Raw genomic sequence first — 26,809 nt, forward strand, 5'->3', positions numbered from 1 at the left:
GGCTGGATCAAGCCTTACCTCACGCATGAGCAGGCTGACCCTGCTGGGCAGGCTGAGGGATTTGCTGCTCCCGTTGTGTCACACAGCTTGCTCTGAAAGGAGACCTCAGCCCACTGTCCATGCTAATCCCTGCACACGTGGGGCCCTGGCCTCTATATAGAGCCCTCTGCCCATGCCCCCAGGGCGGCTCTGTGGCACAAGGCAGGCAAGAGGGATGGTGCTGCAGGTAAGTGCTGGGGACAGGAGCCAGCACAGCCTGGTCTGGCTGATGGCTGTTGGTGTGGGGCCAGGCAGTGGATGAAGTGATACAAGAAAGGGTAAGAAAGAAATCCTGGAGGACATGGGGCATGCTGCTCCTTGATGATCTTGGAGGTCCTTTTGCAACTGAAAAGATTCTGTGATTCCTCTGTTTCAGTCCTGTCCAGGCTGAGAGGCTCATGGCCTTCAATAAAAAGCTAACAGGACAGACCTTTTGTCTCAGTTACACTAGGGCTGGTCTGGGGTGACTCTGCCTTGATGGCAGCACTGCTGACTGGAAGGGTTTAAGTGAGGCCAAGATCCACCCAGTGTTTTTGCAGAGGAGGACTGGGGTTTGCTATCCATCTGGCAGCAAAAAGGCAACTGATGCTTCTGTGGTGTGGCTTTGGAATGATGACAAGCTAAAAGTCAAAGCTAAGCTGGGTGCTGCCATCTCCACTCTGGTGAAACCATACTGTCAGCTCCATCAGCCCTCTGTGTTTCACAGCAAGAAACACTGCTGTGGTCAGAGCCTTTGAATGACCATGCACCAGCTCCCAAAGCTGCTCACCAGAAGCAGCCAAGATGTTGGCCACTGTCACGTCTCAGCTGCTGCCCAAAAATGTGCATACCTCAAAAAATGGATTGGCAAGGGGAAATCATGGCAGAGAAGGAAAGAGGAGAGTGGAAGGGATGAGCTATGGGGAGGGAAAGCAAGGCCAGGAGCTGGCAGTGGAGATGCCAGGGCTAGAGAGATTGTTTTTCCAGGGCGAGCAATGAGTTTGAGAGCAGGAGATGCTCAGAAATGCAAGACCATTAGAGTGCTAAAAAGGGTGGGGTGAAATGGCAAGCAGTTCTTATTAAAATGTGTTATTTAACAAAACTATGAATTATTCAGAAAGGAACATTTCCCAGCTCATTTCATGCAAGTTTAACCTTGGAGATGGGGGGGAGTGGCTGGAACAGGGGATCAAGAAGCAGCAGCTCATGGGAAGAGTCACCTATGTAATGCTGGGTGAGCTGGATGCCACCTTACACCCATCAAGCCTTGTCTTTCAAATCCTGCTCTGAAGTTTTCTGCTTCAGATTTTTGTATTGCCCAGGTGGGGGGGGGGGGAAGGAGCAGAGCGACTTTGTGCTCTGTCAGGGGTGAAAGCAGTCAGGGTTTTTTAATCAGAGCCCTGGCATTCTTCTCTAAATTGATACAAAACTGAAGTTGCTAAACCACCTAGTTGATGAGGTGGGATTTGCTGCCCCTGAGGTCTTTTTTGTAATGAGCTGCGTGGGATCAGGGAGTGGGAAAAAGAGCATTATAAAATCTGAGAGAGAGAGAATTACCTCAGTCCTCAAGTTTACTTAGGGGTGAGGAAAAGGCTGGAGCAGAGAGAGTGTGCCTGTGAGACAAGTGGGGAGAAAGGAGAAAGTGAGAGGGTGAGAAAAATGGAGGTGAGAAGGAATGCACCATGCACCTCTCCCATCCTCACCCTCACCTCCTCGCTGGCAGTTCGAGGCCCTGTACCCTGAGGGGATGTGTCCCGGCTGGAGCATCGTGGTCAAGGGTGAAACCAGTTCCAGCACAAGCATGTAAGGAGAATAATCCACTTGTATCTCTCCTGGCTCACAAGAGCCATCAAGCCTCACTCCATGGCTCTCCATCACTTCTTTCTCTCACTGTTTTAGGTTTGAAATTAATTTGCTCTGTGACCCTGGAGACCAAATTGCTCTCCACTTTAACCCTCGCTTCTCCAGCTCCAGAATCATCTGCAACTCCTTCCTTGCCAACAACTGGGGGAAGGAAGAGGTTAATAAAATCTTCCCCTTACAAGCAAAGGAGCCATTCCAGGTAACCCTGTGCCACCCTACAGCATCCTGGGGTGGGAGAGGTGTCAGTACTGTACCCAATAACATCTCCCCTCTGACTCTGTCTTCTGTTACTGTTTCTGTTGTACCCTGATTTGCTGCTGATTTTCACCCAGCTCTGGCACAGACATGCCTAAATCCAGCAGCAGTCCCAGGATGCTGCATTTGTTTTCAGCTGAGGCTTTGTCTTCTCACTAGTTTCTGCAGCCATGAAGATCTCAGCTGTTTTCCCAAAATGGGGGTGAGCAGAGTGTGTGTGTGTGTCAGCTCTGGCAGGATTTGAAGTGGGTTGCAGAGGCACTCACTGACACAATAGCAACAAGATCCAGCGACGATGTGTGCCCACACGGTGAACCTAATGCAGTCTCTTTTTCAGGTTGAAATCTACTCTGACCAGGACTATTTCCACATTTTCATCGATGAAAACAAGATCTTGCAGTACAAGCATCGGCAGAAGAAGCTTTCATCCATCACCAAGCTGCAGATTCTCAATGACATTGCCATTTCTTCAGTGGAAATCACCAAACGAGGCCTTTAGTAGAGACTGGAGTTGGGACAGCCTTGCAGACCATTCCTCCTTAAGCTCTTGATCCAGCTGGACAGAACCTTCTCCCCTTCTCCACACCATCACCAGCCAGAGAGATAGCCACTCATGTGTCCTGGTAGTAGAAGAGCTGGTCATTAAGGCAGCACCCAACCAAGTCACTAACTAGAGTCCAGACTACTGCAATCCTTCTGCCCCTGTGCCTTACATCACACAGTGGGATTTGTCTCGTTACTGTTGAGCAGTCTGATAGATCAGGTCTGCATTGAGTGGTCAGGACACTCAAACATTACCCTAGAAGTTGTGTTTGCCCAAGAGCAGTCTGGGAATTAGTGCCAGTCCTGAAGTGAAGAATGCAATGAGTGTGGATGTTAGGGATGGCACATTTCTCTCCAGGAGCTGGGTAAAAATGCTACCATGTTTGCCACTAAAATCAAACAAAGAAATCCCTGCTGAGATGTCCCTTACTGAGCAGATCACCCAAGTTATTCATTCCAGACAAATAACCACCAAAGGGCTGGTGGCTGGGCAGGAGGCAACAGGCTGACAGTGGCTTGTTCTCATCACTGACAAACTACTGCCTTTTTGCTTGAAGGGCTAACATGAAGTGAAGGTCCTGTGCTTGTAAGTCAAGGTGAGAAGAGGCAGCTTGCAAGATAATTCCCAAGATCCCTTTCACCAACCAAGAGATGTTTGCTCAGCCTGAGTCCCACCAACACAGAGCCTGAGAGTGATGCAGTGGGTCAGAAAAGGGTAAAAGCTTAGTGACATATAAAAGCACACAGGCCCTTCATCATGCACCAAAAATGCAGCTGGACTCCAAACAAAAAAGGATCTGAGGAAATCAGGGTCTAGAAATGATGATAAGTTCAGAATGAACAAAGTGCCATTATTTCAGGGGACAGTCTCTGGCTTTTCTCTTCACTCTGATTTCTTGTTTTCTTTTCTGCTTTGTTGCAGATGTCTTTCAAAAACCAAAGCAATTCAACTGCCCCTTGAAGCCCTCTTTTCCACCCTCTTCCTTAGAGCATAACCAATCTTTGACTCCTTGACCAGGCCACAGCAGGTTAAAAGATGTTATTTTTGGTTATAATTATGTGCATCATAAGGAGCCTCACGTCACAGCATTCAACCTAAACAGGAACTCACTCAAAAACTGCAATTACAGCTGCCCCCAAATCGCTCCTTTGTTCCTCAGATGTAAGACAGACCACATTCCTGATGCAAAAGGCAAAAAGGATCCTGCCTTGCCAGCCCTTTCCATCAGAAATCACTTGGCAAGAAGTCAGCCCTGCTGCACCCTTCCCTTTGGGTGAGGCCTCTGAAGGTCACAGCTTTGCTCCAGCCTTTTCTCAGGGCTCAAGCTGGCCGTTCCCAGCTCTTCCCTCTATTTGTAGCTTCCAGGACCGATGAGGAAGAGGTGGCTGTGTAGCCAACCACAACACATGATGCCACAAAAAAGCTGACATTTATGAGTCTTCTAAAAAGTTTATCATGCTTTTCCAGACCATAAAGAGCATTAACTGGAAACTATCCTGTTCCCAGAGCAAAGAAGACAACAGGAACACAAAATGGTCCTAAATGGTACCTCCTCCCTCCAAACAGAGCAGAAAAGACAGTTTGGAAGTGGCCACAATCTTAGCTGCAAGTCAGAAAGGTGGGAGAGGTGGGACTTCATCTAGCCTGGAATAAGTTTTCCTATGTGAAGTGAGAAAAGCCCAGCAACAGCCTAGACACCAGGTTTTACTGTGTTAAGAGTAAGACTCAAGCACATGTGCCTCACTAGACAATGGTAATCATTCTCTCAGCAGCCAAGTAGCAGACAGCCTAAGCAGCTTCTGCTCCAACACCACCATTTTCACACCCATCCCAGAGCCAAGACCCTCAACCAGCCAAGATACCACACAGAGGAGCTCAGCCCCAGTAAGAAGGCCCAGCCAGCACCCATGGATGATATTGGAGTAGTCATCAATATTGGCCCTAACAACCGGGGGGCCACCAGGCCCCCCGGCCTTTGTAGTCACCACCACCATCACCCAGTGTGCACCAGGGGCACTCACCAGCGATGAGAGGAGGATCCTCCAGCCCAAATGGGCTCAGCTTAGAGCTTCTGCCTCTCTTGGCAGGGATTAAATAGGGCAATGGGTGGGGAGGGCCAAGTGGCCACACCTGGGGTGGGAGGAGCCTCCAACAGAGCCCAGGTGCCCTGGAATTGTCAAGCTGGACATTAGGAAAAAAATATTCACAACAAACATGGTCAGGCACTGGAATGTGCTGCCCAGGGAGGCAGTTGAGTCACTGACCCTGGATGTGTTTAAGGGTCGTTTAGACGTGGTGCTTGGGAACATGGTTTAGGGGTGAACTTTGTAGAGTAGGATAGGGTTCTCAGTTGGACTTGGTGATCCTGAGGGTCTTTTCCAACCTGAATGTTTCTGTGATTCTGCAAAATGTCACCACCAGGACAAGAGGGTTGGCTCAATTTCTGTTTGTCATGGTGTGACTTAGGGGGTGAAGAAACTTTACTCTTATGACCATCCCTTCAGCAAAAGAGGCACAAACCCAGACAAAATCAAGCCTGCTGGGATCATTGTGTCACGTCTGATAACACTGACCTGTGTGTGAGAGAAACTGTTCTTTTATTTGTGCTTCTTTGGGGGTTGGTGGAGACAGATCGTTTGTCATGGAGGAAAAGTGCTGAGATGATTTGTGGGGGTAACAATTTGCAGTTCTGTGGCCACAAACTCCACTGACAGCCACTGCTGAAGAAACACCACGATCCTCCAGAAGTGAGCATAAATGACCACAGACAAAAAGGGCAAAACGTATTTCAAGTACAAGTAAAGAGATGCCACAAAAGATCAGGCAGTGGCAGAGCGTATGCCCTGACTCCCAAACATGCTCCCTCCAGCTTCTGCCAGCAGCTGATCTCACTCCATTACCATCTGCACCGAGAGATCCCAATCTCCCCTGACACGTCCACAGCATTGCTGCTGCCTTCAGGATTTTATCTGCTGTCTCCTCCAGCCAAAACACTCCCAAGGGCAAAGGGGTCTTCAGAGCAAGAGAGATCTAGGGAGCTACAGAACATCTCTGGAAGGAAAACTCCAGGGCTGTTTGTTTCTAGCTGTTTTGCACAGTTTTATGAGAAACAAGAGATGCCCTCTAAGTCTGTTGCTCACATTTGCCCCTTAAGGAGAGATCCAGAGGGAAACAAAGCCCCACAATTATGACAGTCGATTAAACTCTCAGGAGGCAGTCTGGCACGTCAGACTTGCATACAGGCAGTGCACACTGCTGTGGAGGTGATGAAAGGGAACACATCTGCCTTTCTTCCAAATTCTAACCAGCCTTCCTGTCAATGAGCTGGCATTTGAAACCAGGGAGGGAGCTGATGGTGAGGAGCTCCTCCTGCCCAGGGGTATTTTTTGAACAGCTGAAGGCCTTTTGAAGGGGAAGGAGCAGAGGCAGCTGGGGTGACATCTCTGGGAGGGACTAGCATTTCATTGCCCAACCTAAAGACCAATCTCAATATTTTTGCTGCAGCCAAATGCAGCAGAAGAGCAGGGCTGAAATGCTTCCAGAGAGAGAAATTACTGCAGGATGGGATCAGGGCAGTCCTGGACAGGATCTGCTTACAAAGCAGCAGCAACTCCCCTTAAAAGCTTACACAATGTGGGGAGGGATTGCCTCTCAGGAGGCAAAGCAGATAGAGGCGCTGACCTCCCACGTGGGCTCTCCCTTTCCCACCGATTCTCCTCGTTTAGGCTGGATCTGCAGAGCTCAGTGAAATGCTCTAGCTCGTTCCCAGATCAATGAGGGGGAAAGCAAGCTTGTAATCCTCAGTGCTTGGGCTGTGCCAGGACTGCCAGAGTCAAGGTCCCCTCTGGCTGTGACATAGCGCTGCAGATCTCCTGCAGAGCATCTGCCGATGCATGATCAGAGAGCTCTCCTTGGTGTCAGTGACACCGCTGACAGTCACCACATATCCCAGCAGAAAGCACCGGCGATTTCCTCACAGGCTGGTGAGCATACGGCTCCCACGTCAGCTACAGTCACGTCTCATCAGCAGAGCACCGGAGTGAGTGATGCTGTCTCTGCTGGACTTAGCAAGGGGCAGTTGAAAATCGGCCACTGAGTCCTGCTCTGAGAAAGGACCTTTAAAAAAGGGCAAAGAGTTGCTGACAATGCAAGTGAGAAAAACATCTAGGAAGGCACACACATACACAAAGAGAGAGAGAAAGTTTTGCATGTTGCACCTGCCTCGTACTCACTTTCTGACTTCATGGCTTTTTTACCTCCTCTGACTCTTCCTCTGAAAAATAGCTCACAGAAACCCATCAAACTTGGACGCTGAAGGCTCAGCTAAGGGCAGTTGTTAACCATTTAACTGACAGTTCCCTTTCTCCTACCTTTTCAATGCCCCCTGAGCATCTCCTGATGGACAACAGCTGAGGCACAACAGGCTGGGTGTTAGGAAGAAGCTCTTCGCAGAAAGAGAGATTGGCCATTGGAATGTGCTGCCCAGGGAGGTGGTGGAGTCACCATCACTGGAGGTGTTTAGGAAGAGACTGGGTGAGGCACTTGGTGCCATGGTTTAGTTGATTTGATGGTGCTAGGTGATAGGTTGGACTTGAAGATCTCAAAGGTGTTTTCCAACCTGGTTAATTCTATTCTCTCCACTGATCCTAAGCAACGGGGTTGTGGTGCAGCTCAGTGATCATGGATCCATGTCCATGGCATCTTTATTTCTCACTTTCCCCAAGGCCTCCACTTACCCAACATAACACCACAGCTAGAAGTGCAGACCTTATCAGCAATGAATTTCCTCCATGCATCTCTGAGCTCTTATCTAAGAGGTTGCTTGTTCAACAGTGTGCCCTGTCAAACTCTTTAAAAGCTCAGCAGTCACAGGTGTTTGCTGGCAGGACTGAGGAACATGAAGGGCAAATGTTCAGCCTTTTTCTGAGAAGTATGAGGAAAGGGGGGGGGGAAAAAGACCACCACAAAAAACAAACCACAGAAAACCAAACCAAACAAACCAAACAAAAAAAACCCAAACAAAAAACTACCCAAGCAAACAAAAAACCACAGAAAACCAGCACAGGAGGAGAGGAATAACTCCCAGTTCTGGCTGGGAAAAAGCAGTTCTGAGGCACCAGGCAGCCCCCCAGCTTGCAGTTAGGAAGGAATTGCTGCTGGAAAGCAGGGGTGGATGTTTCTTTTATTGCATTTAAACAGAGCTATGTTAAGCCATTTTAACTCACAACATCTCCATCCAGAGCCAGCTCAGAGAGGAAAGCACACCTCCCAGCCCTGATCTTGCATGCGTGGCAGCAGGTACTGGCTGCAGACACTAAATGCCAGCTGGAGAGGGATTATTTTCTGAAAGAAAGGATCTGCTGTAGAGGTTGAAGAATTGGGAGCTGATGGTATCACTTTATTTGGCAGTTGTGTTATTGTGTCTCACTTCTGCCTAAGGAAAGGGTGACAGAAATTAACCTGATGCCCAAATTTACTGGCCCTCTAGTTCTGCAGTCTGTTCAAGATCCTCTTGCCAAAGCTAGATGCAATCTATCATGTTATCTCTTCAGGCTATATGAATGTAGATAACCAAATCTCTGACTTTACTGGAGCACAAAGCAACAGCCTACGAAGACCAGGATGCTTTCTGTGCACCATCACACCATTGTAAGGCTCTCTGGGTCTCATAGAACATTTTACAACCACAGAGATCCAAGTAAACTGTAACAGGAAGTACCATAGCACCCTTAGGTAGGTGACAAAACCAAGGCATGTGGAGGGAAGGAAAAAAGCAGAAAGAGGAGGAGGGAACTGGATGCATTTGCAGCTCATGGCCTGGCCATGTAGCCTGTGGGTGGGTTTGGCTGGGACATTTCATGATCTATCAGATGTTTACCCAAGCTTTAATGAGCTAACAGGCTCCATGATGAATCCCTCTACAGCCTGCAGCACAGCCCAGGTCACAGATGAGCCAGCTCCTTGCCTTAAATGAGGAAGCAGGGCTGTTGAGCAGCTCATTAGCCCAAGGAGTTTTCCATCCATCCATACACAGATAACATTGCCGTGGTCTCAGCAACTCATCAGCGTTTTTCTACCTTGTTTCATGCTCCAGTTCAAACAGCAAAGAGCCACCAACACCCCTTCATTTCCTTCCCTTTCTTTGATACACCACCCGTCCAAAGAAAGGCATAGCAGTTGCGGTGGGATACACAGCACAAAGAGCTTGCTGGTTTCAAAAACTGGGGGTAAAACCAAGAGGCAGCTATTTCACCTTCCAGCCTCTGCCTTCGCACTGAACTCCAGCCATTGTCAGCTTTCATTTGTTGAAGCTGCTCTGTGCTGTGAACAGACACTGCAAACAGAAAGACAGACGTGCTTGGTGGTGATGAGAGGGCAGCGACTGTACTTCCAGTAAATTGCCTGAGACTTTCCATCTGAGTTGTTGCACAAAGAGAGGTGAGGCACTATTACTAGACAGAAAAGGTTTGCAACCAATTCTGACAATTTACCAACCTCTCACAGTGTCTACCTGACAGATTTCCTACAATTTTAGTTATGGAGATTCTTCCTCTAAAAGCTGCCCCCAAAAAAAATAAATAACAGATGACAGATTATTTTTCTTATGCTCTCAAAACATTAGAGTAGGCTGCTGGAGACTAGGCAGACCCAGAGTGACATCTCTGACTCTCAGCTGAATCCACAGAGCAGAAATCCTAAGGATTTCCTGATAAGAATTATAGGAAAGATTATTTCAAACACACAGCACTTGATCGTCAAGCCCTTGATGCAAACATGCTCAAATTCTAATCCTTATGTGCAACCTGATCCCAGGTGTATCTGCTCCGGGACAGCTACAAGCAAAGCATCACCTAGGCTGAGAGCAAATCATTCGGCTCAAAAAGACAAACTCCCTCCTACTGTATTCCCTAAATGTTTTATCTCCACCCTGGCGCTAGCAGAGCTCAGTCCTGGGAGTGCTTTGCTCAGAGCCTTTCCCTCCTGCATTCCCCCTCCGCGAGCCTCTACAGCTGGGAAGAGGCAGTGGCAAATTTAAAGCCTTTGTCAGACTTCCCCCTGATGGCAATCAACTGATGGAACTCAGAAGGCTTTGTCATGTAAAAAGCCCTTTATTAGCCTGGTGCACCTGGGTATAGAGCCCCAGGAAAGCAAGATTGTCATGCAAATCTGACAGTGTGCAGGTAGGACGGAGACTGACTGCCCGAGCAGCCCCTGCTCCTAACACTGTTTCATCTGCCTCCTTTCTCAGTAGTATCTGTGGAGAGCTGCTTGGACGACTGGAGTTACAATAGGATGAGCCCCACAAGCCCAGTCAGATGCCCAGATCGCCTCAATTACCCCTCTGTCTGGTGTGGCCTTTGCTTTTGTTCTGGTTCTAATTATTTCTCCCAAGAACTGATTGTGCCTGTCTGGTTCAAGGAGTGAGACAACCACAGAGAACACAGACACGGAGGAAATGCCACCATTCCTTCAACCCATCTTGGGTCACAGCTCAAGGGAAAGGAGGGCTGGGTGCAGGCAGTGTTAGATGGTTGCCCTGTCAGCTGCCATCTCTGCTAAGCCCTGGCTTCGCTCACCTTCTCTAGAACTTGACTTAGATGATGGTCAGTGCCACTTAAAAATGTGTGCAGTGAATTTGGGAACTACAGCACTGATTTCTCCTTTTAAAACCCTTTTTTTGTTTGTTTGTTTGTTCTGTTTTCTTTTTTCCATGGACATCTCCAGGACATCTCCATTTAGTGCCTCTCCTTGTAATGAAACAGGGTGAAATCCCCTTGGTGTGGTTCTGCTTTTAAGCAGGGTCCCTGCAGGAGCACATTCAGCCCTGTGTGTTTCCCAGCCTACTCCTCGCCTGCCCTTCTGCACAAACCAAACAAAAAACCAACCCCAAAGATATCTGAAAGACAGACTTTTCAGTCACACTAATGCCAAAATGGTGTTTCATTGTTCTTGGGAGAGTGAGCATTGTGTCAGACAAATTCTTCTGCAGAAGATTATCTTTTTACTTCAGCCACTACATTTCCGGAGCACTCAATCTAAGAGGCTTCCAATAAAAAGGACAGAAGATAAGGAATTTGGCACATATCTGCTTATGAAAACGGATATCAGTAAATATTCTCAGGCATAAAAACACACACATTCTGCATTTAAAATCCTCCAAAGGACATTTGGAATCGCTTAAATGTTTCGTTCTTTGACTGAGAGGGAGGAATAGTGGGAGAGGAAAGGGTTTTGCTCTCGTAAAAGTAATTACAAACAGCAAACACCAATTCCCAGATGGTTTTTATTTGTTTTGTGATTTTATTTTCAAAGAATCTGAAGTGCTCTTGGCATCTTCTGTGTATTATCTTCGACTGTGCACAGCACTGGCCTCTTATCTCCTCTTGGATTCACAGCCGCGTCAATGAGCTGACATCAGCAGCCACCACGCTGGAGCTATGCTGAGGGCCTGGACTCCGCTGCCAGAAATAGCTCATGTTGCCCCCAGACCAGCGGTGTTGGAGCAGCACTGGCACAGGGACAGAGCAGCCACCAGCAGAGGGAGTGGCAAAGCCAGCTCAAAGGTCTCCCAAACCGATGGCACCCAGGAACTGGGGAGTTTTGTTGTTAAGTCAGAGATCTGTTAAGAAAACATCCCAGAGAAGGATGGACACCTTGTTTGGTCCAACAAAAGAGAGCAAATGGTGATACTGTTACTCTCTCCTGATGGGAAAAGAAAGGCCCAGAGAGCAGGTTTCAGTATTGCTCTTGGTTATGTCAGGCATTAGAAATGCTCACCCAGACCTGCCTGGCAGTTCTGGGGCCTGGGAGAGGCAAAGTATCACTGCAGCTGTGTGACAGCCAGCTTCTGCTGGGAGGTTGTGCTGAGACAGCTGTGCTAAATTTACCCCACACTGGGACTCCCATGTGCAGTGGGCAGCACAGGTTTGGGCAGATTCTGGCAAAGCCCCAAAGTGGTTGATTAACTCCTCTCAGGTCAGTTCTTCACAGCCACAACTCCAGTGAGACCAGTGGGCTATTTCTGTATGGTCACAGCCCAGTCCATTATCCCTGCTGGTGAAGGATGGCTCTTCTCTCCAGTGGGTTTAATTTAGCTTCCACTTCAAAGCCGTTCTGTAATAGGGGAACCAAGGTTAAAACTGTATGGCATTTGTTTTTGTTGGAGATTCCCCATCTTATCTGGTGACTCTAAACTTATTAGAACCAATGAACTCCTTACAATCAGTGCCCTTGTCCTCTCTATTGACTGTACACAGCATATAGACTTGTCATTTGTTGTTAGAGATGACTTGGCATTTGTGAGTTGTGTCAATGGATGCAAAGCAGATTCATTCTAATTACATCGAACCACTGATCAACTTAGTAGTCTAGTCCAGTGTTTTAAGCTCTAAAGGTTCCTTAGCAGTAAATCATGCAGGTCACAAATAAAGTACACAGGGGAGGAAAAGGGAAGTTAATTGTATTTATTATCTTGAACATGTGTGAGGTAACTACCTGCCCAAATTACATTCAAAGAGCCCTGGCACATTTCTCCACTCTCTTCTCTTGTATTCTGTTAATACTCTACTAAAGCTGTTGACTTAAACACCTCTGCTCTTTTGTTTTCTGCCTGTAATGGCAGGCCTGCTTTAGGGAGGCCGGGCTGTGACTGGCAAGGGCTTGGATGCCCAGAGGTTTCCAATTGCTACCTTCGACCCTGGCCTCTGCTGTTGCCTGTTTGTGACAGATCTATTTGCTTGTGGAGCAGCTGTGAAATTGCAGCAGGTTTTAGCTATCCATGAGAGTATCTGTGCATTTCACTGCATAGAATAATGTGCACCTTGAGCTCTGGGCAACACGCTGTAATTAGTTTGTGGAAGTTGTTTTTCTCTGAAGATCTATAAATACACATACATAGAACTACAAGGGAATAAGCAGTCACACGCTTAAGGCAAATGCATTCTAATGCAGGAGAACTTTAGATGCAGATCACATTCCCCCTCCCCAAATGTGCTCCCTCTGCTAATCTTTCTTTCATTTCACGTCAGGCTGCCTAAAAATATTTACCTTTTCCTCTCACATAAGTAGACAAAAATGGATGGAGAATTTCCTGCCGAGATCAAGGGCACTCACCATTCAGTGACAAACAGCCTCTACCTGGGCTCCATTTGTTCCTTTACCTTCTCAGAGAAGGCAAAGAAAGAAAATAAAAAAAATTAACACCTCAGGCAGAGGTATCAGTTCCTCTTGTCAAGCATTTCCCCCTGTGATTCACTGGCATCAACTGAGCTCTTCCCTTCAAACCTTCATTTTACAAACCAAACTCATTTCCCAGACAAAGCTCTTCAACTTTTTCAATTTAGTTTTTCCATGACCCGTTCTTCCCATTCCAACAATTCAAGAGAAAACACAAAAAAAAAGATGGGGTTCCTTCTGGAGTGCTCTTTGCTCGCCCACCAGTTAACCATTGGCGTGCCAGTCTCTGCTGGGAAGCACGTAAGGAGAGTGGATTTGATGTCAGAGCAGAAGTAAGTACTGAAGTGCCTGGGTACCTCCCTGTCTTGATGTAGCTGAGGCCAGGAGAGGACGATGAGAGGAGAACATCTGAAAGAGTCTGGTGAAGTGTGTGCGCGCTTCTCTGTCTGCCCAGACCCTGCCTGGTCCCTGCCCAGATCCTGCCTGGTCCATACTCAGACTTTTCCTGTTCTCTGCCCCCTCCCTGCCCGCTCCTGCCCGGCTCCGTGGAGCTGTCCTTTCAGCACCACGGCCGCGGCGGCCGAGCACTGACAGATGGGGGTGCAGTTGGCACGGCTCGGCTGAGCTGGGCCCGGCTTTGCCCGGCTCGGCTCAGCCCTTGTCAAGACTCGGCCCCAGCCAACACTGCCGGCAGAGCCCGAGGGTGGTCCTCTGCTGGACAGGGCAAGAGGGGGGAACCTGAACGTGCAAAGCGTGTGTGTGCACATGGGGGTGTGGGGGGGTGCAAAGTGGGTGCAGAGGTTGAGCCGAACCTGCGTATGAGGGGAGGGTGGGAGCGGGACGTGTCGGGAGGACATGCATCAGTGCGGGGGATGCGGGGGATGAGTGTGCAGAGGAAAGGTCCTGCATGCCTGTGCAGCGTGCCCGTGTGTGCACAGAATGAGAGCGGGGTGTGCGGGGCACCTGCGGCAAGGTGTGCGCGGGTGGGTTCTGAGCAGAGTGTGGGAGTGCGGGGTTGGGGGGGGGGGGGTATAGAAACGTGAGAGTGTGTTGGATGGGAAGGTAGGGACGGAGGCTCTGTCGGGGGCCTGCATGCGGGGCTGCGGGCAACTACGCGGGAGTGTTTGCGGGTGGTGGGACTAAGGGCTGTAGAGAGGGCTGTAGAGCGGTCTGCAGAGAGGGCTGTGTGTGTGCGGGTGCAGGGCTGTGTGCGGGTGCGGGGCTGTGTGAGCGTGTGCGGGGCGCAGGGGCCGTGCGTGGGGTGGGCTCCGGGCTCTGAGTGCCGCGGGTGCGTGGGTGCGTGTGCCGGCTGGTCCTGCGCTGCCGGCACACGGCAGTGCCGCCCGCGGGAGGAGCTCGGCCCGACGCTGCCCGCCTTCCGCCCGGTGAGTGCCGCTGCACCGCGCCGCGGGACCGGGGGAGAATCGGGGCGGGAACGGGGAACTAGGGGGGACGAGGAGCGGCCAGGGAGGGGGGTCCGGTAGCGCGGCTAAGGGGTACGCAACTTTCCCGGGCGGGAGAGGGGGAAGTCGCGGCGGGCCGCGGCAGAAGCTGCTCTTTTTGGGTGCGGGGGGCACCGCGGCCCCTTTCCCCTCGCTTCCCCCGGAGGTGCCATGTCTCTGCGGCTGGGCACGGGGCTCCCTGTCCGGGACGCTGCCGCGGAGCCGCACAGCCCAGCCCGCCCTTCCCGGCTCCATCGGCCGCCTCTCAACTAAGTTGCCGAGGAGCCATTTACGACCCGGCACCTTCGCCAAACAGGGGAGAACCTGGCCAGGATTCCGAGCTCATTCCTCCTCTCTGCACCCTCTCTTGCAGGCGCGGCTGGTTCCAGTAAGCATGCCAGGAGTACTCAAGGCAGAGCGGCAGGCTCTGCCCTATTAGCCCGGGGTGCTCGGGGGGCTCAGCCATGAATTCCTCCCCCACCATCCCCGGAGCTCCCCGCGGCCCTCTGCAGCTCTGGCAGGAGGAGAACCAGACTCAAGGTGGGCTTTGGAATGGGAGCCAGGAGCTGGGCTGGGAAGAGCTGGAGAAAATGCTCTTCCTCTTTGTGAAGGAGCCTGTCACCATCAGCCTCACAGCGATGTACCTGGTGTCCTTTGTGGTGGGCTTCGTGGGCAACATCATGTCCATCAAGGTGCTCACCCGGAAGCGCCAGAGCCGGGCATCCAGCCTGAGTGCCACCCGCAGCCTCCTCATCAACCTGGCGGTGTGCGACCTCATGGTGGTGTGTGTCTGCATGCCCATTACTGTGGGCAACCTCATCTACAAAGCCTGGGTGTATGGGGACTTCCTCTGCCGGGCAGTGCCCTTCATCCAGGCAGTTTCTGTCTCCGCCAGCGTGCTCAGCCTGACCGTCATCAGTGTGAACCGCTACTACAGCGTGCACAATCCACTCAACGCCCGCTCTTTCTTCACCCAGAAGAGGATCCTCAGCACTATCCTGGTGGTGTGGTTGCTGTCCTCAGGGATATGCATGCCTCTCATCTTCATGAATAAACGCGATGAGATTGGGGTGGTCGAGGGCTTGCCTCTGGTGTTTTCCATCTGCAGGGAGATTTGGCCCCAGGAGAGGCTCAAGCAAGCCTATAACTTTCTGCTCTTCTGTGCCCTCTACTGCCTGCCGGTCCTGTTCAACATGGTCATTTGCTTCCTGACGGTGCGCCGGCTGTGGAGCCGCAGCAGTCAGCTGAAGGAGAGCACTGCCCTGAACAGATCCCTGCCAGCCTCCAGGCTGAAGATCCGGAAGAAGGTAGCGCAGATGGTGGTGGCCCTGGTCCTGCTGTTTGCAATCTCCTGGCTGCCTGTCTACCTGATGGACATCTGGATTGATTTCAACATCCCCAAATCTTTGCAGGATGTGACTCCTTCTCCTTGGATCCTGCAGCTCAGACCTTTTGCCCAGTGGCTTGGTCTCACCAATTCAAGCCTCAACCCTATATGCTACTGCTTTGTCGGGAACCTCTACAGGTCAGCCAAGGAAATGAAGAGCAAATACCACCAAAGGATGGTCTCCCTCTTTAACTTCTCTCTCTCCGAAGGGACAGCCCATTCCTCAGTCCCAGAACTGCTCTCTTACCAGAGTTCAACAGAGCCTGCAAAGAAAAGATCCTCTGCCACCCCCACCACAGGCAGGCAATGCCAAGGAGGTCATGGCCATAAGAACAAGTGTGGATGCTTGAACACCTGCCAGCATCCACCTCTGAACACTGTCTCTAGTGAGAACACTTCCTTGTAATTCTGCTCAGGAAGTGCACCTCATACTCTCGTCCACATCTAAAGACTCTTTGGAGGTCTTTCTGACCAGATATGCTAATGATGGGAAAAGCCCCTTCCTTCTAACCACTCCCACCACCAGTTCAAAAATACTGAGACAGGGAAAGAAGCAAGAGAGAAAAAGATGACGTATTTTAACTCAGATCAAGTTTTAAGACTAATTATATTTACTGAGGACAACTGGATGTGTAGCCTGTTGCCCAGTCAACAGTCAGGTAATTAGATAGATCAACTTCCCAGCAGTGAGCCCTCCCTGCAGCTCCATCTCTGAGTGCAGAGATGCTGTTTGGATACAGCAACAATTTGACTGCTTGCTGCTGCTCGCCCTGTGCTGATGAGGAGCAGCGATAAGAGGCACTCTCTGCTCCAAATCCATCAGCTGTAGTTGCAAGCAGTGAAGAAATGCTAGAAACAGCGTCGTGAAAAGTAACATCAGTGGAGAATTTCACACACTTTCCCACTTGAGATTTCACCGTCTGATCTTATTGTTTCACTCCTCCATGCAAATAAATTCTCCTCATGTGAAGAGGCAGTGCCAGAAGTCCTAAAGCAGCCTTCACCACTGCGAATTCTGAAGAGATGGTATGGCCTCTGAGGTGATTTAGGAAATGCAACAGGAAAATATTCCGTGGACATCAGCTCTCTTTCTTACAGCTATGTTCCTGCAAGTGGAGTGGAAAGAACTGGACACTTGTTAGCGTGATTTGCAATTGAAAAACTGAACCTTTGTTCAGCTGTGTCTGTACCAAACAAAGTCAATGGCATGTGAAAACAAAAATAGAAAGTGGTTTGTAGCTAATAGAATCAGAATCAGCTAATGCAGTGCTATTTGTCTGGGGAGGAGAGAATCAAAGTGCTTGCTTATCCTGAGGATCAGAAGTAGGTTAAAACCTGTTTCTTCCATCATCTCCTCTAAAGGAGGCTTTGATAAATCAATTGTTTATTTTTATTAGGTTAGCATCGAAAGGCCTCGCTAAGGCTTGAGAATTCTATTGTGCTGAGCACTGGATCTGCATTCAGAAAGAAAGGAAAGCTTTCTCCCAGAGATCTGAGTGAAAACACTTCAGGCCAGGCAACAGGTGGGAGGAAAAAGATACAACAAAGACCCAAAAAGGCAGAAATGAAGCTGGACATCAGTCCCTTCCCCATGAGGGGATGCACACCATCTCCTGATACCAGACAAGCCCATGCCCTGGTTACTAGTGTACCAGTGCCTGGCACATCTGGGCTGTCCTCTTGGCCAGCTCCAGGAGGAGTGCAGCAGTCTTCCTCAGGAAGGATTTTGCATTTAATGGCACTCAGATTTTTGATGACTGGAGACTTTTTAAATTACTGAACAAGGGAATGATGCTCTGGGATACATAAGTTCCAAATAATATCCTCCTGCCTTCTAGGGAGCCTTTTGCTCCCAAAGAAAGAGATGAAAAATAGCCATTCAAGCCAACAGCATTCCCACCTCTGTGATCATCACACGGTAGCATTTTATGTAAACAATAATCTGCCTAGAAAACTGAAGATTCCTCCTTAACAGGCAGCACCATGTGCAATATGTATTCTCTTTTTGTGTGAAGGAGAAAGAAATTACAAGTTCCCAGATTCACTTTGGGTGAGAAATGGCTTTTATGTGTGCTGGGAAATGAGAGCATCTGCATTTTGCAGGTGATATAGGAGTGTATCTGCTGCCTGATCTTTAGTAGCTGTACAGAAAAGCCAGTGGAGGTTATATTGCCACCTTCAAGGCATATTTTTAAGGCTGACAATATAAGCCAGGCTGAGGGGCATTAAAGGCTTGCTCCAAATGCCTGCTGACTCCAGGACCTCCACCTCAAGAGCAGATGTGACAATACTGAAACTTCCCTACGTTGCCCTGACCAGTGTATTTAATCCTGCCCTGGACAAACAGCAGTGGAAGGACCATGCAGATGCCAGACCAGCTACATCCCATGTGGTGGCCAGGCTGAAATGATGCAATCAAAGGTACAAGAAATCCATGTTTTTAAATATCCCAGAAGAGGACTTTTTTTCTCTCAGTTCATGATCAGATGCATGGGTCCTGCCCTGAAAGTCTCTACACCCTCCACAGAGGCAGAAATACCAGGGACTCTGTTCTCCTGAAGGTGCCTGTGCCTTCCCCTTCGATGCAGGTCCCCAAGCCTTTCTCCAGCCCCACAGTGCTCCTGAGCACCAGGATACACTGTGGCAAGGGCTGCTTTCACTGGGCAAGGTCAGCTCTCTTCACACCTTTAACTGTGTTTCCCAGTTTCATTCAGTGTTCCTGTTTTCCTATAATAAAGTTGAATTGCTCACTTTAACTCCTCTCTGTCTCCCTGGGTCGCTCTCTCCCTATCCCAACCTCTTCTCTGCTGTTTCTACCACACGACCTCCCCTTGCCTCTCAGTTAGTCCCCCTTTGCCTGTCAATTTCCCTCACTCTAACAACTCATTCACGTCTTCAAGCTCTGATGAAAAGCCCCTTCCTGCCTTGCTGATCTGAAGGGCTCCTTTTGTGCTGCAGCCACCTGTTTGCTGCCGAGGACGCTGATTTATTTTGCACGGCTCACCCAACGGCTGCCAAGTCGTAACAAATTTTGGTCACTATCAGCCAAGGGTAAATAAGAAGCAGTGACGTCAATGTGAAAGCCACACAGCATTCCGTGAGCTGCCCGGGCTCTGGCCCCGATTTCATTAACCTGAACAGGTCGCTGTAACGCAGCACTGCCTGGGTGACTCACGCTGGCTCAGAGTGAGATGAAACCTCTGCATCTGGGAAAGTGGCTTCTTTCTCGCCCTATCTGATCAAAGATCTCTTGTTGTTAAGGGCTGAGAAGATATCTGAGGGTCCTCCAGGCCACACAAGCTCCCTGTTTCAGGTGGCAGGTATTTTGATAAGCATTCAAGGGACTCCTGGCCCTTTGAGGAACCAGGAGCAGACCCAGCTCTGGCTGGTGAACTCAGCTGGTTTCCTCAAAGGAGCTCAAGCCAGAAGTCTGGCACTGGGTATGTGACTGAGGAAATGTGACTGAGGAATGAGGAAATTCTCTCTAAATGTACCCAGGCAGACTGGCAGAAATCTCAAGGACAACGTTTTCCCACAGCAATGCTGCTAATGCATCTCAGTCCAACACTTTCCCCCTTGGGTCCTTCTTATCTGCTTTGCTGTTTGAATCGATATCAGCATTTCACCACATCACCAAACGAGGAGTTCAGAACTGCTTTACTCAAATCCCTTTGCTGCAGGACGGACTTACAGGATGTTGCTGTTGAGTAACTCTCTCTGGGAACATTCCATGGTCTGTTCTTGAACTGTCAGTATCGTATCAAAGATGCTGCAGGTTTATTTTCTGCCCGTGAACCACTGGAGAGACTAAAAAAGAGCTGATCTTCCGTATGAGGGATCACAGTGCTACATACCCTCACAACTGGTACGTAGCCCTGGTGTGGAGAATGATGAATCACTGTTTCTTATAATAAAATACTCAGGGGAGGCCAGTGAAATGATTAGACAGCCTGTGTCAGGGAAAAAGCAGCACCTTTTCTCACACTGCAGCAGCTGCTGAGCTCAGAGGCGAAGGAGATGGGGAGGGCTGAAATCAATAAGAGGGTTCAAGAAGGGTCTGGACTGTTCAGAGCAGAAAGGGCCATCAGTGGCTATTAGAAACCACAAGACACCTTCTGGCTTAGAGGGCACTGGGTACATAACCTATCACTCCCACTCTTTCTCCTTCCCATGACACATGCTACCAGCCACCATTGGGATCAGGATGATGGGCTGAGCATCCTTTGGTCTGTTTGGTACCTTAGTTCTTATGTCCCTATGCAAAACCCTCAGCCCCATTTTAAAGAGGGAGAGCAGGCAATGAATTCAGACCTGGCCTAACTTGCTCCACAGTAAAGCTTTGCAGGACACAGTCATCTGGAGGTAGGACACATTAACGCTGACACAGCACTGGCTGAGAAATGCTCACTCAGCTGATTGTGGAGTGAGAGCTGAGCAGTCCCAGCAGATGGTACACAGTGCCCACTCCAGTGCACCACAACAGAAACAACAGATCCCTCTCTCTTCTAAAATTCATCATCCCTCTCAGTGGGTCAGCAACTTCAGGGCAACCACCCTGAGCATCTCAGAAAGATGAATGTCCTCCAAAGGAAGGGATTTCAGCTGCTGTATGTTGGGATTTTACGTGTTACACTGATTAATGCTGAGATTCAGACTGGTTGGTGGGTTATCTGTAACACCAGCAGCCCCCTGTACAGCTCCCCTGTGTCTTTCTGCATTCCTCCCACCACAGCACATCCCATACACAAACACCTGAGCTCTTCTGACCTAAAATAGGCAAAAGAATGGGAAGAGTGCAGAGTTTCCTGGGTGCCCATTACACTGTAATACCCTTGTTGTAAAGAACCAAGCAATTACCAGGGTGAATTTCCTAGGAAAAACCAGCACAGCCCAGTTTACAATTGTGATTATATCCAGCATGAAAATAACTCACCAGAGGCTGCTAGAAGAGCAAATAGAAGGGCAGCTATGAGCAGGTACAACCAAAGAGATGGCTGGAGCCCTCTGGGAAACAGCCAGCCTCCAGAAAAGCACTGCTTGCCTCAGATGTAAGGAAGTTGTGTAAGACTTTCCCAGACTGTGTAACTACTGTTTAGGTGAGCACCAGGGGCACAGGAACTGCAGCAGTTGCTTTCTCTGCCTGCTAAATATCTCTAGGCAAAGCCCCAGGACTCAGAACTGACTCAACACAGCTGTGAAGGCAATGCTGTCTCATGCAACAGCCCACCCCACCTGCAGCCAATGATGGAGGGAGGGAGCTATATTTAAAAAAAAAAATATACATTAAAAAATACCTCTGCACCTGCAAAAGTCCAGGAATTAACAGCCTGACCCTGTATGCCTTACCCCATCCAGGAGGTTGTATGATAGCAGAGCACAAAATATTGTCTGCGCCAGAGGATGAAATTGCCAAACTCGAATCAGTCCTGACCCAGGCAGGTGTTTCCCAGCCTGGGTCCATTGCACAGAGTCTCAGAATCACAGAAACATCCAGGTTGGAAAAGACCCTCAGGATCACCAAGTCCAGCTGAGGACCCTGCTCTGCAAGATTCACCCATAAGCCACATCCCCAAGCATCACATCCCAATGACCTTCTAACACATCTAGCGTGGGTGACTCTCCCCCCTCCCTGGGCAGCAAATTCCAACTCCTGGCCACTCTTGTTGTGAAAAAACATTTCCTAATGTCCACTCCAAACCTACCCAGTCATAGCTGGAGGCCATTCCCTCTTGTCCTATCACCTGTGAGAAGAGACCAGCACCAGCCTCTCCACAACATCCTTTCTGGTAGTCGTAGACAGCAATGAGGTCTCCCCTCAGCCTGCTCTTTTTCGCACTAAACAGCCTCCCTGAAAGGAGGTTGGAGTGAGGTGGCTGTTGGTCTCTTTTCCCTAATTCAAGTGATAGAATGAGAGGGAAAGGCCTCGAATTGCAGCAGTGCAGGTTAAGATGGGATAGTAGAAAACATTTCTTTACTGAAAGAGTGGTCAGGCATTGGAACAGGCTGCCCAGGGAGGTGGTGGGGTCCCCATCCCTGGAGGTGTTCAAAAAAAGATGTGGACATAGGACTTGGGGACATGGTTTAACAACCAAGGTGCTGTTAGGCTGACAGTTGGACTCAGTGATCTTAGAGGTCTTTTCCAGCTTTTCCAGTTCTATGATTTCATGAACTATTCTCACTTCTAATCACTGCAGAAAGCATCTGTGAGAATCTGCTGATCTCCAGCATCGCTGGGCGCCTGCACAGGCGTTGCTCTACTCCAGGTGCTGCATAGTCTTTGCCTTTCTTCACTTTTCACTCGAGGTGTTTTTCAGCCAGCCCCTGGTGCAGCCATTCACCGTGAGAATGGAGCTGCTGAATTACAGAGCTGTATGAAAGAGTCTTTAGGCAGATGCATTCCACTACCTGGTGCTTACAAGCCAGGAGCTGCTTTTCCTTCATGTGAAGAAGGAAAACATGGCAAAACAGTCAGGAAATAAGCTTTAAAAAATTATATACATTTTCAAAAGTGGGGGAGGTGGTGGTGGGGAAGTCCAGACAGTGAAATAAAACTATCTTAAGGCAATTACTGCAGAAGAAAAAGAGCTGTCCAGGATATTAAAGCTCTCACGCACCTGCTAATCTCTTCTGATAAAGGTCTGACTGGCTAAACTAATAACACCATTAAATCTGCAGTAATCATTCCCAGAGGCAGCCCAAAGACCTCACAAAGCCACGTGCCTGGAGGAAGACCATTTCCAGCAGGAACGTGCACAACCAGCAGCAGGTTAAGTGCCCCTCAGATCTCGCTGTAATTGTCGAGTGGCTGTGATTCAGTAACCTCCCTAATTACCTCCCTCAATTTAGAGATGAACCCAGATCTCCTAATGCTCCAGCCAGAACTCTGCGGTTTCCAGGCTGTTCTGCTGGGCTCAGAAGGAAACAAGAAGTTCCTGCACAGCCTGCCAGTTTGGATCAGTATTTGGAGAGGGCTGACTCACAAGCCTCCGTGAAGGCTGGGCTGCTCTCCTTCAAAACTTAATAAGGTAACACAGCCTCTGGCAGAAATGGATCAAAAAGAAGGATACACAGTGGCAAGAGGATCAATAACCCCCTCCACAATCCTCATAGCAGGGGCAGAGCTGCAGTTTGCTCCTTCCATGAGTGGGAGCAGAAACAGGCTGGGGTGGGATGAGCAGCACCAGCAGGTCCACACAGAGACCCCAGCACAGGGCAGAGGAGATGCAGAGGTTCAGCACATGGCAGAGGAGATGCAGAGGTTCAGCACACGGCAGAGGAGATGCAGAGGTTCAGCACACAACAGAGGAGATGCAGAGGTTCAGCACACAACAGAGGAGATGCAGAGGTTCAGCACATGGCAGAGGAGATGCAGAGGTTCAGCACATGGCAGAGGAGATGCAGAGGTTCAGCACACAACAGAGGAGATGCAGAGGTTCAGCACATGGCAGAGGAGATGCAGAGGTTCAGCACACGACAGAGGAGATGCAGAGGTTCAGCACATTGCAGCGGACATGCAGAGGTTCAGCCATGCAGCCACATGGAAAGATGACCAAGAGTTCAGGCAAAAGCTTTCTGGTGATGGTTCCAGAGTGCCCAGCAAAGTGGTGGAAACCCTGCCTCCTCTGTGGCAGGTGAGGTTCACAGGCTATCTGCTGCCTCAAAACACCTGGGATCCCGCTCCTCCTTTGCTCCCTCTCCAGCGCTGTCAACTTCAGCAGAAATTCTTCTGATTTATACCGACAGGAGATCAGAGTGAAGCCCACAGTGAATGAAAAACTGTCAAGGTGAGGCTGCTGTCATATCAGCTGCTGTAATTCCGTCGACTTAATGGATCCACTCCTAATTTACAAGTCAGAGCTGGTTCTGGCACCAGGGGCTGAATACAAAGGTGTCATTTTTATATAGTCAAATTTATATCTGAAATAAATACCACATTAGATCTTTCCAAGAGGTTTCAGCTGCAATTTATTCATTTTTCTCCCTGCAGAAAGGTGAAATTCTCCCTAATGCTTTCAGCTTGCCTTCAGGTCTACAGGCTGGATAATTTTCAGCCATCTGCTTGTTCCACACAGACCCTCAGGGGCCAAAACAGGAAACTGTAGCCTCCAGGGAGTCCTCCAGCAATTTGCTTTTTGTTTTAAACCCCTTCTTGAGGCTGCCCATACCAGCAACAACGCAGCAGGCTGATGATGCTCAGCCTCTTGCAGGGAAAATGAAGATAATGAAGAATAAATGGGTTGCCATCTCGATGAGCTTTTCTTGCTGGCTTCAGAAATAAGGCATACTTACATGCAAGTGTACTTCCCAGCCAACAACCACAGGCATTTTGAGTTCAAAACACCCTGCTCCCTCCAAAACATGGTGAAGGGCTGTGTGACTACAGGCTGTGAACAGAAATTAACAGCTTAACCAGTATCATGTCACACAGGACCAGCTGTGGGAGAGTGAAATGGGTCAACACAGACACATCCCAGAAGAAGAACACGTAGAATCATTGAATCAATAAGGTTGGAAAAGACCTCAAAGATCATCAAGATCATGAAGTCCAACCTGTCACCCAAGACTTCATGACTACTAAACCATGGCTTCAAGCACCACATCCAATCCCTGTTTGAACACTTCCAGTGATGGTGACTCCACCACCTCCCTGGGCAGCACATTCCAAGGGCCAATCACTCTTTCTATGAAGAACTTCTTCCTAACATCCAGCCTAAACCTCCCCTGGCACAGCTTGAGACTGTGTCCTCTTGCTCTGGCACTGGTTGCCTGGGAGAAGAGACCAACCCCCACTTGGTTACAACTTCCCTTCAGGTAGTTATAGACAGCAATGAGGTCTCCCCTGAGCCTCCTCTTCTCCAGTGTAAACAACCCCAGCTCCCTCAGCCTCTCCTCACAGGGCTGTGCTCCAGACCACTCCCCAGCTTCATTGCCCTTCTCTGGACATGTTCAAGAGTCTCAATGTCCTTCTTAAATTGAGGGGCCCAAAACTGGACACAGGACTCAAGGTGTGGCCTAACCAGTGCTGAGTACAGGGGCACAATGACTTCCATGCTCCTGCTGGCCACACTATTCCTGATGCAGGCCAGGATGTCATTGGCCTTGTTCATGTCTGCACCTACAAACACTGTGTGGGAAGACTGCATAGGGTGGAGAAGCCTTTGCTCTCAAGCAAGATAGCCAAACATCTTTCTTGATCCCATCTCCCTAACTCCCTTCCTGAAGTCCAGGCAAGATAGCCCAGAAGCCAGAAAGCTGCCAAAACTGTTATGGAAAGAGCAAAGCTTTTCTGTGGGGCACGATGCCAGAACTGGAAGCCAGAATGCCTAGTGAGAGGAAACAATTCTTTCCCCAAGCTTTTGCTTCATCAAGAAAAAGGGAAACTTAGGAAAATGAGAGACAGTGATGGGTGCAGAGGCCTGGGAAGTGGTAATGGGGCAGCTTCCCTTACTCCATGCCCACCACCAAAGGAAGACAAGAGCGTCCACACCAGGACATGGGGAAAGCTCCCCTCTTCAGGTCTGGTTGGCTGCAAAAGGCACACCACAGCTGGACAGCAAAACCTTACATTTCTCATCTGCAGCCTCAAAACTGTCAAGCAAAGCACTGAAGAAGACAGGCAACCAGAGGCATTGTTTGCTGCCTGCTCTTGTAGCACAGAAATATGGCTAACAACCAGACCTCTTCTTGTGATGGCAATTGGAAGTGACTGGAGCAAATCTTCAGGGCATGTCACTTTCTGATGAAGATCCGTACTCTGCCCGGAGGGAGCAAGGATGTGTTCTGCTGGTGAGAAGGACTCAAAAGGAGTGAGAAAGGGAAAAGCAGGGGTTTCATTCTGCTGCTAAGCCTGAGCATGTTCAGTCAAGCAGCTTTTGCCTATGGGAAATGCTTTAATAGATTATTGTTGTGGGTTGTTGTTTGGGTGGTTTTTTTTTCCTCTAAGTCCTTTTTCAACTGTGAGAAAAGTTAAGCTTTTGGTTGGTTGGTTGGGGGGTTTTGGTTGTTATTGTTGGTTTGGTTTTGGTTTGGTTTTAGTTTGGTTTTGTTTCATTTGGGGTTTTTTGTTTTTCTCTGTCATGATGCCCTGGAACAAGAGAAATCTGTAAATAAAGAGGTGATATGATGGAGAGTGACCCTGAACAAAGGGCTGGACACTATACAGAGCTGAAAACAGCTTATATTGTGAAGCAGTAAGGAAGAACAAAAAGTGACCTTCAGTGAGCATCTCTACCTCCTCTGCTAGAAGAGGCTGCTTCAAGGAGCAGATAACCAACATGGGAAGTGTTTGAATTTGCCTCATCTTATAGTACCATAGTATCATAGTATCAGTCAGGGTTGGAAGGGATCACAAGGATCATCTAGTTCCAACCCCCCTGCATAGGCAGGGACACCCCACACTAGATCAGGCTGGCCAGAGTCTCGTCCAGCCTGGTCTCAAACACTTCCAGGGACAGAGCCTCAACCACCTCCCTGGACAACCCATTCCAGGGCTTCACCACTCTCATGGTGAAGAACTTCTTCCTCACACCCAGCCTGAATCTCCCCACCTCCGGCTTCATTCCATTCCCCCTAGTCCTATCACTACCTGAGAAGTCCCTCCCCAGCCTTCTTGTAGGCCCCCTTCAGATACTTACATGCCTCTCCCCTAAACACATGACAATCCAAGCCACCCAGGAAAGGAAATGACAAGTGGCTTTATCAGTTCCTGCTGTCCTTCCCATGGCCCCCCCAAATGGAAAATTCCAGGTGACTCTCTGCATGCTACTCTTGTACCACTGCACAAGCTGGGACTTGACTTCTCCTAGTCCTGCCACCCCCCAGGAGATGCTGGGAGCCTGATCCCACAGGCTCCGCTGCCCAAGGCTTTGGGCCAGGAAAGGATGGGCTGGAGACCTACAGGCTCCACAGCAAGGGCTGGGTCCTCCAAGGAACAGCTCTCTGCATACATCTGAAAGCATGGCTGTTTCATTTGTCCTTTCCTTGCTCCTATTTTTATTTCTAGCCATTTAAATTTTACATATGAGGGTTGTTGGGGTTTTTTTCTTGCCTGGTCCCCAAAGAGTCAATGCATTAAACAAAACACGAAACCACACTCCTAATCACGGAAACACTCAGATATTTCTA

At 49.3% G+C, this 26,809-nt stretch overlaps 2 protein-coding genes across 2 annotated transcripts; both read left to right on the forward strand.

The window, feature by feature from the left end:
- The first annotated feature begins 214 nt into the window (after positions 1-214).
- On the forward strand, positions 215-3,846 carry GRIFIN (galectin-related inter-fiber protein). Its single transcript, XM_068147365.1, has 4 exons — positions 215-226; positions 1,742-1,821; positions 1,918-2,080; positions 2,474-3,846. The coding sequence occupies exons 1-4, from the start codon at positions 215-217 to the stop codon at positions 2,633-2,635; spliced, it is 417 nt and encodes a 138-aa protein (XP_068003466.1). The 3' UTR covers positions 2,636-3,846.
- Positions 3,847-14,762: 10,916 nt separating this feature from the next.
- LOC137445550 (galanin receptor type 1-like) lies at positions 14,763-16,144 on the forward strand. Its single transcript, XM_068147389.1, has one exon. It carries the CDS (start codon positions 14,763-14,765, stop codon positions 16,089-16,091), a length of 1,329 nt encoding a protein of 442 aa, XP_068003490.1. The 3' UTR covers positions 16,092-16,144.
- The last annotated feature ends 10,665 nt before the right edge of the window (positions 16,145-26,809 follow it).

Source organism: Melanerpes formicivorus, unplaced genomic scaffold (assembly GCF_026170545.1).
Source record: "Melanerpes formicivorus ecotype bairdi unplaced genomic scaffold, bMelFor1.0.p_v2 SCAF_14, whole genome shotgun sequence".
NCBI classification, from domain to species: Eukaryota; Metazoa; Chordata; class Aves; order Piciformes; family Picidae; genus Melanerpes; species Melanerpes formicivorus.

Bases quoted from the DNA above. Each gene is read 5' to 3' on its own strand.
- GRIFIN (XM_068147365.1), top strand. The intron at 1,822-1,917 runs GTAAGGAGAATA...TCACTGTTTTAG, and splicing joins ACCAGTTCCAGCACAAGCAT to GTTTGAAATTAATTTGCTCT. The intron at 2,081-2,473 runs GTAACCCTGTGC...TCTCTTTTTCAG, and splicing joins AAGCAAAGGAGCCATTCCAG to GTTGAAATCTACTCTGACCA.
- LOC137445550 (XM_068147389.1), top strand. From the start codon at position 14,763: ATGAATTCCTCCCCCACCATCCCCGGAGCTCCCCGCGGCCCTCTGCAG.